We start from the raw sequence: 17,095 nt of genomic DNA, 5'->3' as shown, positions 1-17,095 counted from the left end.
TTTGTCTCCTTGCTTGTTGTACTGTGTGTGTCTCCTGCAGCAATAATGTCACTTCCACTAGGACAAGGCCACTGGTTCATCCCAGTCTTCCCTCTACCCTAACAGTGGCTGGCACGTGGTGGAGAGGTGATCAGTAACAATGCAAAGAGTGGCTAGAGCTGGAAAACAACTGGTAAAACGCAGCTTTCTAAACAGAAAAATAAATCTCTATAGACAAATTTAGAATGAACAGAAAAACTACTTATCAAAGTTTCATTTTCTTTAAAGTGAATCAAAGTATAATTAAAAACTAAAAAACTCAACTTATGTAGCAAAAATGCAAATGTATTTTTGTAAATGACAATTATTCTGTTTATTTGAATGGTTAATCTTGATTGTTTTGGAATATGTCCCAAATTTCATGTAGCATTTTCCTTTTTTTTCACCTCCTATATTGAGTTGGAAAAAAACAAAAGGCAGGGGTAGTTGCCTTCTGTGAGCCTGACTCACTGAGTCATAGATGTACTTATTAAAGGTTTGATTTTCAATTGCACATGTGTGTATGTGTATGTGAGGGCAGGTGCTCACAGATGCTGGAAGAGGACATTGGTCCCTTGGAGTTAGAGTTCCAGGCCTCTGTGGGTGCTGGGGACCGAATTGACCCTCTGATCCATCTCTTCAGATCTGATTCATCTGATTCATATATAAGGTGATGTTTACCTTGGGAAAACTATCTAGATAATTACCACATTCTCATTGTAAGGCACAATTTATAGATATATGTGAGGTTCACTAACATATCTTTTAGATTTAAATGAAATACCTATCATTTATTGAGAACCTTCTAGGTGCCAAGCATTGTATTAGGCATTTTTCACGTGTTGTTTTACTTAATCTGACTTTGAAAATAGCTGTATTGTGATTTTTTAAATGATGATGATGATTGATAAGTAAATGTTCAACCAATACTAAAGATTGGAAATATTTACCTTTCAAAATAACTCTACAAAATAAATATCGTTGGCCCCATTTTACAGACAAGGAAGCAAACGAGAGAAGACCTGGGACTGCATAGTGGAAGTAACAGCGCTGTTAGTCCCCATGGTCACTTGTGGTTGACCATTGTAGTGGTTTGAATGTAACTGGCTCCCATAAGCTCATAGGGAGTGACACTATTAAGAGGCATGGCTTTGTCAGAGTATGTATGGCCTTGTTGAGGAGGTGTGTCACTGTGAGGGGCAGGCTTTGAGGTCTCTTATGTGGTCTCCTATGCTGAAGCTATTCCCAGTGTCACAGTCTATTTCCTGCTGCCTTCTGATCAAGGTGTAGCCAACACCATGTCTGCTTGCACGTCCTCATGCTCCCTACCATGATGATAATGGACTGAACCTCTGAACTGTGAGCAGCCACCTCGATGAAATGTTCTCCTTTGTGAGAGTTGCCGTGGTCATGGTGTCTCTTCACAGCAATAGAAACCCTAACTAAGACAGTCATCATGGTTTCATTGTACTTACTTGGCAGAGGAACAGGCTTTTGATGGATAGGTCTGAAAGGAAGAAATGCAGGTTAAGTAAAAGGCAGAGCACAACACAAAATCTGGAGACTCCACACCAAAGGGTATCAAGATCTAAAGGTGGGTGGGGCAACAAAAACCTTTGGAAAACCAAGATTTTTTTCCTTTAGCTTTGCAAAGGCGGAGCCTTGACTGAAGTGCTGTGTTTTAGATGAGACTAAACCTGAAAAATGGATCTCTGAAATTCTTAGTTTCTTGAGTTGCTAACATCTTCCCAGATTTAATTGACCTTTAAGTGACCTTGTATGACAATGAATTTCCATAGCAACAAGAAGCAACTTGTTCTTAAAGGGAAAAGAGCTAGCTCATGATCTATTGTCCCCACGCTCCAGAGGCTGAGGCAGGAGTAAAGGCATCCTGGCTGCATATATAAGGAAGGCAATGCATACATAGCCAGGCAAGCTGGGGCTACAGAGTAAGACCCTGTTTTAAAAAACATATAAAAGAAAGAGATTGGAGAGGTTGTTCCAGAAGACCTGAGTTCAGTTCCTAGTGCCCACACTAGATGGCTCATAACCATGCAACTCTAGCTCTGGGGGATCTGATATTCTTCTCACACACATGCAACATATACTCACATATATACATACAAAAAATCAAAATGAAAATATTTTTTGAAAGAATGAATAAATAAATAAATGGAAGGATTCTTACTTCTGGGCGGGAGGAAACACTGGTGACTGTACACTGTCTTGTCTGTGACTAGACCCTCGGTGGCGTTCAGCAGGGACAGGCTTTTCTGGATTAGGAGAGGATCTCACATTAGTATTAAAGTGAAATATCAGTGCCCATCCCCAAATCCAGCCACTCAGCTGTGTAGGACCCCCTTTAGCCAGATGTCTTCCCAATACCCTGTCTTCTACGGAGTTCTCAGTCTGTGTACTTGTGACTCTCTTGGTGTGTGTGTGCTCTTAGGACCATAGCTCTCTCTTGGCAGTGCCACCACGCTGGTACCTCCGTATTCCTCTTTCAGCAGTGTCCATGAAGACAGAACCCCTGGGTACCGGACTGTAAGTGTCTGAGCACAGGTGGGTGCCAGGCGATGAACAGGCTCCACAGCCCTCTGCACAGCTCATTCTCTGCTTTCTCTGCTAACTGCCCTTCAAGTGTTACTACACCTTCGTGTGTCTTGCTTAGTCGTGAGATGTTGTATAAGTAACTTATTGCTGATGAGAGGTAAAAATCTCAGGATTTAAGAATGATCTACTTGTGAAAAATTAATTGAATCAAAGTCCAGGTCGCCCTTGATTGTTGAGATCACTTGGATCTCAGCATGCTCTTAAGGGAGGGTAGGAAATAGGCATAACCATGGAGCTTAAGATATCTCTGTTGAAGCCCATAGGGAACTTTCCTACTGTGACATTAAAAGAAAAAAGCTACAGGGAACTTCAAAGGAACAGAAGCAGTGACTCCCGTGCTAAAAGTGGTCAGCCCGAGTGCACTGACATTCAGCCAGCCTTGAACTCTAGAGCTATTTCAGATGTGTGGCAGGTTACTTTGAACTGCCATGCTAACTCTGTGCTCATTTCTTTAAAACTCAGAAATTCCCAAAGGAGCACAATGCCCACAGTAGGTTGTGGCAGTCTTAAGCTTTGACCACACTGGTGTGTTGCTTCTAGACACTGTTAGCCAGGGCCTTGCCATCTTGTAAAAGCTTCCTCCACTTGGTAGAGCTGTGACAGTTCCCATAATTACAGTAACTTGGTTTCCAGAACTGTTGGGTCTCTCAGGCTGTCCAAATATCCAGAAATGAGCTCAAACTGGACTAGAGGGTTTCTGGCCATTAGATAAAAGGCAGCATTCCTCTGCAACTTGTGAAACTGGTTCCTATCTGTGAAAAGGAGCAGTTGCTTCTACCTCTGGCAGAAAGGACACATGGCTACCTGTGGTGCCTGTCAGAATACCAAAGTCCATGTGCTACAAGCCGCAAAAATATACAAAGTAGGATTTTGGCTGATTATGACAAAGCTAATACCTGGAAGAAGCCAAGGGTTTTCCAGAGGTCAAGCTGAGGTTCAAGAAGCCTTGGTGATATTTGGCTTTTGATTATCAGCCATTTTCTGCTATGAGTTTCTTGTGTGCTATTGTAGCTTTTCCACCATTTATTGGGCACCATTTCCCCTCTACTAAAGGAATATTTAGATAACCTGCGCTAACAGCTATGCACAGCCAGAACCCCACCAGTTCAAGCCTCCCTGTAATTATCATTATTGGCAGCATCCAGCCAGGTCCATCCCCAGACAGAGGAAAGTACCTTATCAGAGACACCTCTGTACTCTCTAAGAACAGACTTAAGCACCCAGACTACCTGTTTGAGAAGGCCTGCCGGATGTGCCAATTAAGCTTAACTTTCTCCTTTCCCAAATCTTACCACTAGTTCCAGATCTCCCTTTAACTATCACCAGAGGCATCTAGCTGTACACAGGTTGCCTAGCAACCAAGCACACTTTCCCCCACCCTGCAGAAAAATGGCAGATGGCTTGGACAGATAGGAACCACAGGGGGGAAAAAAGGGCAGTTTTATTTTCTCCCATTAACCTAGCAACTTATAGATTCTTAACATTTTCTACCAATCACGTTTAAGACTATAGTTGAGCACATAAGATCCCTCTTCTTAGATATTACCCGAATTTAGCCTTTAGTTAATTCATTTCCCCATTAGTCACTTCCCTTTTGGGTTGCAAATGATAATTAACAATTACTGCCCCTCTATGTGATTCATATCACCCCTTCATTTGACCCTGGAAGCCTGGCTTTGCACTGCCAAGGGATTACTGCTTGTAAGTGTATATATACTGGGCATGGGAGGATGTAGAAGAAGATTTGGAAGAATAAATGACTGGACTAAGAGCTGTGTACTGAGATTCTATTTCCCAAAAATAGTCCTCACCGTTTGTAGTTCTTTCTCCTGAGCCCCTGGGATGTATAATATTAAGGCTGGTCCCTCTAATATTATACAAGATCCATGCTGGCCTCTGGGCTCCCCAGTATCGCAAGGACCTGTTACACATTTCAAAGTCCGTGCTGGCATCAGGCATTCCCTCCCCACAGCCACTCGTCCCTCTTGTGATCTGATTATTCTCACTATTTGCTCGCTTACTCTCTCTAGCTGTACTCTGTTCTCATCTCTTGTTGTCTCAATATCTCCACGATTCTCTCTTGCTTCCCTAGTCCTGGCTATGTTCAGTCTACTTCTTTCTGCTCTAGACTCTTCCAGATGCTTCTGGCTGTTTTCTCTCATATCCACAATAAAAACCTTAACCACATCATAGATCAGTCACATCAGCAGTTTCTTTTCCTGCACCCACTCACATATAAGAACTCAAGTAGATTGTTTCTCTGGATTCCTGTCTTCCTGCCCCAGGCCATACCATCACCACCACCAACCCCAGTCATGAGAGATGTCTATCAGTCATCTGACTTTAACTCACTGGTCATCCCAGCAATGGACAAATACCAGCCGAAGAAGAAAACTTTTCAACCTGTGTCCCAGCTTGTAAGCAGAAATGATTCTTACAGAGTTTACCTCACCCAAACAAAGCCCTGCATGGTCTCAAGTCACTAGTCTCCTTGTCTGTCTGTCTTCCTCACTGTCTTTACATTCCTGAAGTCTCCTCCCCAGGGCAGAGATGGCTGCTCCCTCCCTTTGGGTTTAAATGGCCACTGCTTCTGCTTTTTTTTTTTTTTTGGTTTTTCGAGACCGGGTTTCTCTGTGTAGCTTTGCGCCTTTCCTGGAACTCACTTGGTAGCCCAGGCTGGCCTCGAACTCACAGAGATCCACCTGGCTCTGCCTCCCGAGTGCTGGGATTAAAGGCGTGCGCCACCACCGCCCGGCTTGCTTCTGCTTTTGGAAGGAGTCCAAAGGAAGCCGCTTGCTACGCTCCTCTGTGGGAAGCCTGAGCAGCAGGGGGCAAGCCAGTAGCCTGCCCAACCTGGTTTTGGAGACTCTCAAAGCCTTTAAGTTTACACAGAGGCTCCAGTCACTAGGACTGTCTGCTCTGCTCCTGCTTATCAGGCTGGAGAGCCTGGAAGGATGCACAAGACATGCATGGGATGTCCAGGAACAGAAAACTTCAAAGGGGAGGCAGAGAACCACAGGACAGCCAAGGAGGGTGTGGGGACAGAAACAGCCTGCTGGATGAAAGAAGCAGGAAAAGAATGGGGGAGAAACCTAATGGTGTCATAAAAGGGGAGGTGAGAGCAGCAGTGGGTGTGTGCTCAGAAAAAAGCCACTGTCCCCTGAGCAGGGACCCCAGCATGCTCTGTGAAAGGACACGTGCTGTGATGAAGCACAGGGTGCCCTCAGGGGTGGAGTTGGATGGGTGCAGGACTTCAATGTGTCTGTGCTCTAAGTGTCGACATCATGAGTGAGTCAACTTTTCTCTTTCCTGTCCCCAATCACGCTTTGCAAATACAAACTTTTTAAATGAGGTGATTATTGAAAAGCATGTTGTTTTGAGAGATGGTGAAGCAAAGGCAGAGAAGAAGTATTTGAAGATGTACTAAGACTATGGGCATTTGAACTTTGAAAACTTTGCAACAGCACTTCTTTAAATAAACAGGGTTTTAAAAATTCGTGACCTTGTCTAAGCTGTTCTGAGACATGTAGGTGGCTCAAGGGTCATACATAGTACCACCATATTGCTTTCTAGCTGGCTGTGGCTGTCTGGAGTAAGCAAACAGCAGGCAGGCTGTAGCCTCCTCCACAGGTCCTGCCTGCTACGCTCAGGCTTCGGAGCTAACTCTGCTATTCACTACTTCATTGCAAAACACTAATCATTCAGAGGAGTTGGCTTCATATTAACAATTGGCTCCTAAATAGTGAAAGAAATTCAGAATTAAGGACTTATATGCAAATCATTAATAGAAAAATTACTTTGGAGTACATTCTCGATCTTCAGAATAAACATATTTACCTTCACAAACATTTGATGCATTCTGTAGAGAGGCAACTGGAGTCTATGTTAAGAAAAAAAAAAAAAAGACAAAGACATTCAGCACAGCAGAACATGGAGATAAAAGTCAGAGCAATATTAAATATGCTGGTAGAGATTTGATGTAGCTACTCCAAATCATGCCAACAAAGCGAAAGCAGTTTTCATTCATTGAAAACTGGATGAGTGTGTCTCGTGGAAGGAGCGGCGCACTTCATTGTGGGGACGCTACTAATCTGTCAACAGTGTTGATGGACACCATGACCCTCAGCAGCTGCCAGGCAGCAGCGCTTATGTGGTGGGCATCGGGCATCTGGCTTCTATGAATCCTAAGCAATAGTCACTGTCAGGTTCTAGAGTCAGCTCAGGTCCAGCTGGGCTGAGTTGCATCATGGACTTGTCCAGGGTCACCACATTCTGATCAGAAGCTGAGTTTGGTCTGTGACTATTTATCTGACACATAGTGATCTGCTATTTGCTCTGGGGTCAGCAGTGACGGAGGCATGCACATCTCCTGTTATCTGCTGTACACATTCAGGAAGGCTAACAGAATCCAGCAAGGACCACCTCATCACGAGTAGCACCTTCCCAGCTCCCTGAGATTGGAAGTTGCTCTGGGTTGTCTGGGCAGCAGCTTCAATTGCTAAGCCTGCTGTGTTGAGCACAACTGGATGCACTGTTGACCTTAAGTCAGTGGCTAACAACCGAGACTGCAGGAAACGTGAAGCACTTTCAAGTGCAGAATCAACTTACTGTCTTCAGTGGTGTGGCTGTTTTCTTCCTAGGGAATAAGAGATTAGCCTTGTTAGACACAAGCAAGACGAAGCAGAGCTACTGGTAACCTTCTTCTTAGACCTAAACCATGAAAATGAAAACAGTGGGTAGGAAGACTGACCTTAAAGGACAGATAGGGATGGATGGAAGATTTAATGATGATCCTCCCAAGAGATGGAGAAGGGTTAACTCTCTTAGTCAGCACTCTATTGTTCTATTGTTTTGTGAAGAGACATCATGACCAAGGCAATTCTTATAAAAGAAAGCATTTAATTGAGGGCTTGCTTACAGTTTCAGAGGTTTAGTCCGTAATCAGTATGACAGGGAGCATGGTAGCATGCAGGCAGGTTCTGGAGCAGTAGCTAAGAGCTGCATCCTGATCCATAGGGAGAGAGAGAGAGAGAGAGAGAGAGAGAGAGAGAGAGAGAGAGAGAGAGAGAGAGAGGAAGAAGAAGAAGAAAAAGAAGAGGAGGAGGAGGAGAGGAGAGGAGAAGAGAGGAGAGGAGGGGAGAGAGAGACTGACTCTTGGCCTTATGTGGGCTTTTGAGACCTCAAAGCCCACCCTCAGTGACACACTTCCTCCAACAAGGCCACACCTCCTAGTCCTTTCAAATAGTGCCACTCCCTAAGCATTCAAATATATGAGCCTATAGGAGCCATTCTTATTCAAGCCACCACATTAATGTTAGTAAACAGAGGTCCAGCTGCCAAGAGTCATCAGAACAACTCTTGTCTCAGGTCTGCTGCTGGCTGCTTGGTGACCTTGGGCCCTTCTTTTGGTGGTAAGGCAACTGCGTGCTCTAGCTCCCTCAGTGTGCACTGAGGAGGGAGGTAAATGCAGAGCCCTTTCCACACCCCTGGCACTCTGTGGGTACTGCCTGGGGCCCAAGTAGAGGTAAACAAATAAGAATAAAAAACCAGTCAAGCAGGTGAGGTTGCCACCATCACCTTTCTGTATCCACCTCTGCTCTACGTCCAGGCAACTGTTCTCTGGTGTCTATCTTCCAGGAGACCCACAGCTCCACTAGTTCAAAATCTTTGTGATCTACGGTCCCAAATGTCTGCACCTATGCCAACATTCCCATTTCTCTTGGCTTTCCTAGAGCTTGGACTTACTGTTGCTAAGGCTTTCTGCTTCATGCTGGAGTTTATTTTTAATTCTTTTCCCTGTCCTTGACTCAGCTCCCCACTCTCTTCTCCCTCCTCCCCACTGCTCCCTCTCATGCTTTGTCTGACAGCTGAGGTATAGGGAAGAGTACTAATAATAATCCAGTGTCTGTAAGAAGTCTGTCTGGAACTAGGTTAAGCTCCTCATAGATGACTTCAACCATTTAAAGGACCTTCCCAAGTGTTTATTATATATAGTGAAACCCTGCCTCAAACAAAGCTGAAAACCCAGAAGAAGCTGTGTGTGGTCGCATGGGCTTTTAATTCCAGCATGTGGGAGGCAGAGGCCGGCAGCCAGCCTGACCTACATAGCACGTTCCAGGCCAGCCAGGACTACACAGTGAGACCCTATCTCAATTTTTTTCTATTATTGTCACATTTTAGAGATCAGGAAACAGGCTCAGAAAGACCAAGTAACTGCTCAGAGAGAAGCATCAATGGAGAACTAACAGGAGTCCTCGGGGCAGCAGGACCCCACCATCCCACATACCCAGATCTCATACAACCACTCTCCTCAATCAGTACTCACCCAGCTCGCGGCAGTGGGGACGGTGCAGCAGGCAAAGATGACTTGGAGTCCCAGACCCCACTGTTTCGACCTGTACAGAACGTACATGAGTCAGGAACGTACATGCCCTGCCTTCAGGAATGGCTGTACTAGTGAGGCTGGGATTTCTGAGACATGCATGCTTTGTGTGACTTTAAGTGAAGGGCATAGATCTAGTGACACTGAATCTTGGGGCCAAATGTCTGGGCACAGATGATGAGAGATTTGAGATGCCAGTATAGGGGCAGGGGATAATACAGTAGTTGAAGCACTGGCCACCCAAGAGTGAAGACCAGAGTCAGATCCCCAGAGCCCATGTAAATGCCAGGTGGGCATGGCTGCTTGCTTGTAATGCCAATCTTGAAAAGTAGAGCTGGGAAACTCTAGTGGAGAAATCTAGGAGCAAGATTAGCCATATTGATGAACTCTAAGTTTGACTGAGAGACCCTGCTTCAAGGAGTAATGTGGAGAGTGATGGAGGGTGATTCCCAACATCTGTCTCAGGCCCACACATGCACATGCACCCACACATCTGTGCCTACACAACGCAAATATATACACAAATGAGAAAAGAAAATAATGCCAACATACAACTCTCACACAGGCTGTAGGTTAGAATGTCACTCTAACGCTTCTGGAAGACCTGCTCCTCAGACTCATAGGCAAGTTCAAGGACCCTGAATCTGAGAGACCAGTGAAAACACACAAAAGTTCCTTTGGGAGGGAGCCAAGAAATACCACTTGCCCCGAGTATGCTGTACAGGTATGCTCAACAAAGGTGTCTAGAGACATATGGGCTCAGCCGACTCCTCCTGGTGCACACAGCCCTCCCAGTTCATGTGTGTCACACTTCAGCACAGTGTCTGCCCCTCATGCACACCAGAGAATGTCTACGCACTCATAGCCAAGTAAGGGCAAGTGCTGGGCCATTCCCCACACCACATCTTCTGAACTCATAGAAGGGACCCAGCAACCTGGACATATATTCACACCCTCCCCACCTGCCTGGCTGAAAACAGAGCCAGACAGTCACAAAGGAAGCAGTGAGAGAGGCAACAGATTCCCCACACGGGGACTGCTTGGACACTACTGCTCAGTAAGACAGAAGGTTCATGATGAGAATTTGTGATGGGTCAAACTGAACTGAATAAACACTGTGTGTGGTGTACATGCACGCATGTGCTTGTGCATGTGTGTAGAGAACAGAGGAGGATGCCAGATGTCCTGCTCCGTTATTCTGCCTGATTCCTTTTAGATTGGGTCTTGCATTAAACCTGGAGCTAGGCTGGCAGCCAGCAGGTTCCAGTGACCCTCCTGTCTCTACCCATGCCCCGAGTGCCAGAGTTATAGTTCCATGCATGCTCATACCTGACTTTTTACATGTGTGTTTAGAGAGCCAAACTCAGGTTCTCATCTTGACCAGTAAGCGCTCACACTCACTGAGCCATCTCCCAAGCTGTGAATAAGAGGCTACCAGAGAGAGCGGTCCCCAGTTCTTAGTGGATGCGCAGGAGATGCCCTAGGGTAAGCTTGGGTCAGATCTGTTGCCCAGTGTACTGCTTTAGCTTCCTGTCAACACAGAAATGGGTTACCAAGTGTCACTGAGGACCTGGTCTGTGGGAGGCACCGAGGCATTCACAGGTCCCTTGGAGGGTGCCTGGAGAAGAGACATGTGTCCTCCTGGCATCTCACCCTGAAGAAAAAGGCCTTCAAAAGTATTGAAAGTCAGCCGGGCGGTGGTGGCACATGCCTTTAATCCCAGCACTCAGGAGGCAGAGCCAGGCAGATCTCTGTGAGTTCGAGGCCAACCTGGGCTGCGGAGTGAGTTCCAGGAAAGGCGCAAAGCTACACAGAGAAACCCTGTCTCGAAAAACCAAAAAGAAAAAACGTATTGAAAGTCAGGCCACAGGGTCACTCTCTTAACTTCTGTGCAGAGCCGTTCTTGCTGAGCTGAGTGCTAATGTCACTAACGCTGGCAAAACAGAGTGGGTGGTCCTGATTGCTCTGGGCCTTCTCCGGCACGGCTCCTACTTATGGTTTACTTGACTTAAATGCAATGTTAGAAAACATGTAAGAAAGGAAAGCACATTTTTAAGTGTTGGGTCTCAGACTGCCCATATATCCAGAAAGGAGCTCAAGACGGACTATAGAAGGATTTCAGGCAGATAGATAGAAGCTAGCATCCCTCAGGAACTTGTGAAATCCACAGCCGCCAACCCCCAACCCCACCCCCATCCTCCAAAAGGAGTCCTTTCCCTTGACTCTCCATTAACCTATGCCTGCGGCAGCTGTCAGCCTGTGCTGCCCCCTCGAGGCTCCCTCAGTATCACAAGTACCTGTTGTACATTTCAAAGTCCACACTAGCGTCTAGGCCCTTCCCTCCCTCAGCTACTCATCCTCCTTATAACCCACATGATTTGTTCACCCCACATCCTCTCTACCTCCTGCTCTTCTCTGTCTTGCTATCACCTTGCTTTCTCGCTCTTCTCACGAGTCACGCTCCTGCTACGCTCTATCCTCTATTGCCGTCTCCACTATTCTCTCCCCCTGCCCCTGCTTCCCTGGTCCTGGTCATGGCCGTGGCCACTTGGTTTCTCTCTCTCTCTGCTCTGGACTCTGCCAGGTGCCTTTGCATATTTTCTCTCTTTTACTCACAATAAAAACCTTCCCCCAATAATGGAGCAGTCATGTCCACAGTTTTATTACTGTGCTCCCTCACATACAGTGAGCTGTACCTGTGACATGAAAATAAAGAGAAATGCCATCCGACCATGGTGTGTGAGTCCCACTGTGATCATCTGATAGCTGAGTAAAATTGAACAGTAAGGTTGACACTGCAAATAGGCTAGCCACCCATATTCAGAGAGAAGAATTCAGGGCAAAGGGGGCAACCATGTCTGAAAAATTAGGAAGCAGATAAAAGGTCTAAGTCAGACCCCACCCCCACTCCAACCTTTGTTAGACCACTGCCTGGTTTTTCTACTGAGTTATCCTTTCCTCCATGTCCCCAACCAGTACACTGACATCTCCCTTTTCTTTCCTCTCCATAAATAGCTTTTAGCTGGCAGACAGGAGGGCCTTCCAGCTGCAGTCTGGGGAAGCAAAGCATGGTGCTGATGCAAACCCATGCTCTTAGGCTAGTGATGTGGTTCAACAGATAAAAGTGCTTGTCGCCAAGCCTGAGGAGCCAAGTTCAATCCCCAGAACCCACATGGTGAGGGAACCGACTTTACAAAGTTGTCCTGAGACCTCCTCGTGTGTACCAAGGAAAGCATGCCCTGTCCCCTGACAAATACATTAAAAAAAAATCCACTGTGGTCTTAGGAAGATAGAACTGTACTTATTTCTCTGTCATCAAACTGGCTGGGTGACCTCTTCGAAAAAGTCTCAGGTGCTCTGTGAAATGGGACACTCCTCATCAAATTCACTGTTCATGGTCAGACAACAGGATAAATCTGACATTTTAAGAATCAGCTAGACACAGCCAGAATCCAGAAAAGGAGCAAAAATTTGTGATGGCTAAAAACTTTATAGTGAGGGAAAAGAGCCAGATGTTCAGAAGCCAGATGCACAGAGCTGCCTAGTGAGTGATTCTGTCTATGTGAAATGTCAGCAAAAGCAGGTTTACAGCAGCGGATGCAGACATGCGGTTGCCTGGAGCCGGAAGTGGGCACGACACCGACTATAAAAATGGACATAACTCATCCTGGGGGCTGGGTGGGCATGGACATTTTCTAAAAGTGAGATGGGGTAGCGATTACATAATGTGTTACTATAAACGTCATGGTTCATAGAAATCACTGACTTTATACTAAGATGGGTGAGTGTTTTATATAATACTCAAATCATAACTCATAAAGGATTAGTAAACAGGATTGTTATCAGTGTCTTGCAATGAATACCCCAGTGTCTCTGGGTGCTGTCAGAGAGCTAGGGACTGCAAATGTGCCACCTGCCCCTCACTAACACCGAGTAGAACAGACAGAGGCTCAGAGAGGGCAAGAGGCATGGCCACGTGAGCTGTGGACCCAAGTACTTCTCTCTAGCCAGGAGTCTGTATTATTCTTTGGAGGCTTGCTATGCAGGTCAGAGTCACTGTTGCCTCTCTCGAAAAGAGGGCTAGCGTTTTTCTGTGACCATGAAGAGAGAGTGGAGACAGACCCCTCTACTCACCAGCTAGGCCCTTCTGCTCTCCCAGAGTGCAGCCAGACCAAGGGGCACATCAGTGGGATGACCCCAACAGGCACCCACATTCCTTTCTGAATGTGCCCAGTTCTTGGATGGGACACTCTAAGAGATGAGTGTGGTAGATGATGTACCAAAAGCATAAAAGTAGGAGGGAAAATCAGCGTCCATCTCTATCTCTGTCTTGAGCAGAAATCTAGAAGTGTTCATTTTAAAGGTGCAGGTTGGGTGCCAACTGCTGCTTACTTTCTCAGCTAGGAAATTCATTTACAGGTCCTCAGTGTATCCTGCTTCTGTGTTTTTTTCCACAGCACTCTACTTCAGCTTCGTTTGTTCTGTTAACCCCACCCCACCTCCACGTCAGCCAGGAAAGCCCCAGAGCTCCATCTCTTTGCAAACATTCTTGGAGACTGTTATTTTCTGCTATTACTAGATGGTGTAGCATCCCATACTCTGAAGCATGCACACAAAGATTCCATCCAGCAATTCTGCAACAATTTGGGCTGCATTAGTGTGAAATTCAGTTTGCACACTTATGGGGATTTGTAAATTTCAAGTTTTTTCGGGAGGTGGGGTAGGGGGACAGAATTGTAAATGATACCAACTTAGAGAAAGCTCATAAATACAGATTCTATCTATCCTTTCCTGATAAAAGCTATAGACCAACCAGACATTTTACTCTCTCCAAATTCTCACTGGGAGATAAGTCCCTATGGACTGAGCTGCTTGATTTCTTTAAACTGGTGGTTCTCACCCAAGTAGGAGTTGATCCCAACTCAGAGATCGTTGGCACCATGTGGGGATATTTTTGCCCATCACATTTAGGGATATGATTTGGAATCCAGTGGGTAGAGGTCAGGGCAATGCCAGGAAGCCTGTGGGCATCGATGAGACTAAGACTTTGTTCCCCATTATCAGAAAACTTGGGGATATAGGTGATTGTTCACGTATGACCTTAGTTGTGAATCTCTTTTGGAATAGATTCAAAACCAAAGCAACCATACATATACTTTACCTATGACATTCCCTGAAGGTGACATTGGCTTTGAGCTATTTGGCTTGGTTGATCTATTCACCATGGGAGCTGAAATACAAAAATATGCACACATGGAGTGATTACAGGCATGTTCCACTGAGGAAAGTTCTTGTAGAGAGAAAGATGATTGGTCAAGCCAGAGAATCTGCAAAGATTCCATGACCCTTATTAGTCACATAAACCATCCACAGAAATCTTCTCGTGGGGAAGCTCTGGATTGGATAGATTAAATGAGTGAAATAAGATGGTCTGCTAAAGTACACGTGGATCAGAATGTCACCCCCCCTGGAGGCTTGGGAGACAAAAGAGAGTTGGGCTTTGTTTTGTTTTAATCAAAAGTATATTAAACTATACACGGTGGTGCCAAATCAATCACTCTTTCCCTTCCATACACAAATTCTCTTGGATTTTGAGATGGTTTGAGGGGAGGAGAGAGGGGATGTGTAGGTATTGTTTTGTGTGTTGGGTGGCTTGGTCTTAAAGCTGTTGCTCATGCTTGGGGAGTATAGGAGAGCATTGTTATTAAACAACAAACAAACAAAAACTCCAGGAAAGTTGAGGACAGTTCTCTCTGGTCCAGTTTATTAGATGGGAAATATCACCTGCCTTTTATATTTTCCAAAGTCACTATTTCTGGAGGGTGCTGTTTCCAAGTCTGATCTGAGATGTGTTGGCAATAGCATTTCTTATCCCTGGCAGGATTTACAGACAAAGCATCCCATAGGCCTGAGACAGGTGGAACTAAAGAGCCAGGATGAGAGTACATGGGCTCTCACTTTATCATTCCTCCACAGAGTTGCTTGCAGTACACTGTTTCTCAGTCCACCCTGTGGCTTGCAATCCCGTGAGCGTTAGCTTTTGAGAACCATTCTTCATGGAGGCAGCTGAAGTTAATAGCTCCAGTGCTGTGGGATGTTCTGTATGTCAAATGTGTTGCTGATTGGTCAATAAATAAATCACTGATTGGCCAGTGGCCAGGCAGGAAGTATAGGAGGGACTAACAGAGAGGAGAATTGAGAGAACAGGAAGCTGGGTGAGGGGACACTGCCAGCCACCATCAGGACAAGGAAGATGTAAAGTACCGGTAAGCCACAAGCCACGTGTGTATATCTATACCTATATATATACCTTGTATATCTATACCTATAGATTTATAGAAATGGATTAATTTAAGCTGTAAGGACAGTTAGCAAGAAGCCTGCCACGGCCATACAGTTTGTAACCAATATAAGTCTCTGTGTTTACTTGGTCGGGTCTGAGCGGCCGTGGGTCTGGCAGGTGAGAGAGATTTGTCCTGAGGTGGGCCAGGCAGGAAAACTCTTGCTACACTCCAGAGTTTTTGTAACCTGGGTCTAAAACCGTCAACATGGAAGGAGGAGAAAGGCTCTGAACCAGATGCTCCCCTAGCCAAAGGGGGTGTGGTTACAGAGGAGAAGCCCTGTCAATTCTGAGTTCCCCAGCACTTACTGCTGAACAGCCTGGTGCAGGCTAACTGCTAGAAGTTTTCAGGCACTCCAAACTCCAAACGCTTACCTTTCTCAGTAGGCAGTGGGCTGCTTTCTCTGGGATGGATATAGTTTTCATCATTATCCTCCACAGGGACCACATAATCAGCCTAAAAGAAACATAGAAGTGCATGAAGAGCATGCTCACTGTAAGTTCATAGTTAACTGTGAGAGAAAGAGATTTTTGTTTTTATGAAAGCTTTAATGGGCTGCAATTCACATACTAGAAAATTGCACGAGGTGAAGTTTACAATGGGGTGCCTTTTGGCATTTAGTCATCCATTGGATCAACAGGGGCTTGTTGACTAGACTCTGTCCCATGAGTGCTAAGTCCATGGCTACTGAAGTCTCAAGTAAAGTGTATAATACCAGTTGTATTTTCTGTGATGAAACATCAGAGGCAGATGCAACTTACGGAAGGAAGAGTTTATTTGGGCTTAGGGTTCCAGAGGGATAAGCACTCATGATGGCGGGGAGGCACAATAGCAAACAGAAGGCATGGTAGCAGGATGTTGAGAGCTCACATCTTTAATCACAAGTGTGAACCAGAGCCTTCACTGGATGTGGGGTGAGATTATATGAACTCAAATGCCCATCCCAGTGACATACTTCTTCCAGCAAGGCCACACCTCCTAAACCTCCCCAAATAGTGCCACCAGCTGGGGACCAAATGTTCAAATGCCTAAGACTATGGGGGCCATTCTCATTCAGACTGCTACATCAATATTCAGCCAATTTTGGGTACTTTGATTTCCAGGCTTCTGAAATACCTAATATGACTTTAGATATGTCTTATAGTTTGGATCTATATTCCTTTGATGGCTACTGCTTAGGTACTTACTATCCATATACGTAATTTTGACTATTAATATTCTTTCCCACTTTTAATTGGGTTATTTACATTTCTATTGTTACAGTATATAGTTCCTTGTATGTCCTACACACACACACACACATATATGTATATATATATATATATATATATATATATATATATATATATATATGACCTGTGTTTTTTTTCTCCAGTTTTGAGTCTCACTATGTGCATAGACTAGCACTGAACTGAAGTCCTCCTGCTTCAGATTCCCGGGGTGGGGATTACAGGCATGTGTAATGGGCTTTCCTCATGCTTTCTTGGTGCATCACTTCTGGCACAAAGATCTAAATTTTAAGTCCACATTCTGTATCTTTTTTTCTCTGCTGTTTGTGTTTTAGTATCATTAAAAAACATTGCCTAACTCAAGGCCATAAAGATGTCTAATTGCGCTTCCTTCCCTCTAAGAGCCCAATAGTTTCATATCTATGATCCACTTCTGGTTAATATTGCATATGGCATGAGAGAGGGTCAAATTCCTCATTCTGCATGTGGATATATAGCTTTTCTAGCACCAT

The 17,095-nt window shown here is 45.2% G+C and overlaps 1 protein-coding gene across 2 annotated transcripts in view; it reads right to left on the bottom strand.

Annotated features, from left to right (window-relative positions):
* Window positions 1-17,095, bottom strand: part of Blnk (B cell linker) — a 72,754-nt gene that overhangs the window by 11,642 nt on the left and 44,017 nt on the right. For both annotated transcript variants that reach the window (XM_059258203.1, XM_059258195.1), the window contains 7 exons: window positions 15,729-15,810; window positions 14,175-14,243; window positions 8,957-9,026; window positions 7,240-7,267; window positions 6,469-6,511; window positions 2,207-2,291; window positions 1,494-1,525 (listed from right to left, as the gene is read on the bottom strand). In XM_059258203.1, the coding sequence (XP_059114186.1) occupies window positions 1,494-1,525; window positions 2,207-2,291; window positions 6,469-6,511; window positions 7,240-7,267; window positions 8,957-9,026; window positions 14,175-14,243; window positions 15,729-15,810 (409 nt within the window). The remainder of the gene's footprint in view (window positions 1-1,493; window positions 1,526-2,206; window positions 2,292-6,468; window positions 6,512-7,239; window positions 7,268-8,956; window positions 9,027-14,174; window positions 14,244-15,728; window positions 15,811-17,095) is intronic.

This window comes from Peromyscus eremicus, chromosome 1 (assembly GCF_949786415.1).
Source record: "Peromyscus eremicus chromosome 1, PerEre_H2_v1, whole genome shotgun sequence".
Classification (NCBI taxonomy): Eukaryota; Metazoa; Chordata; class Mammalia; order Rodentia; family Cricetidae; genus Peromyscus; species Peromyscus eremicus.
The sequence above is the reverse complement of the archived record's forward strand: the minus strand, read 5'-3'. Positions and strand labels throughout refer to the sequence as shown.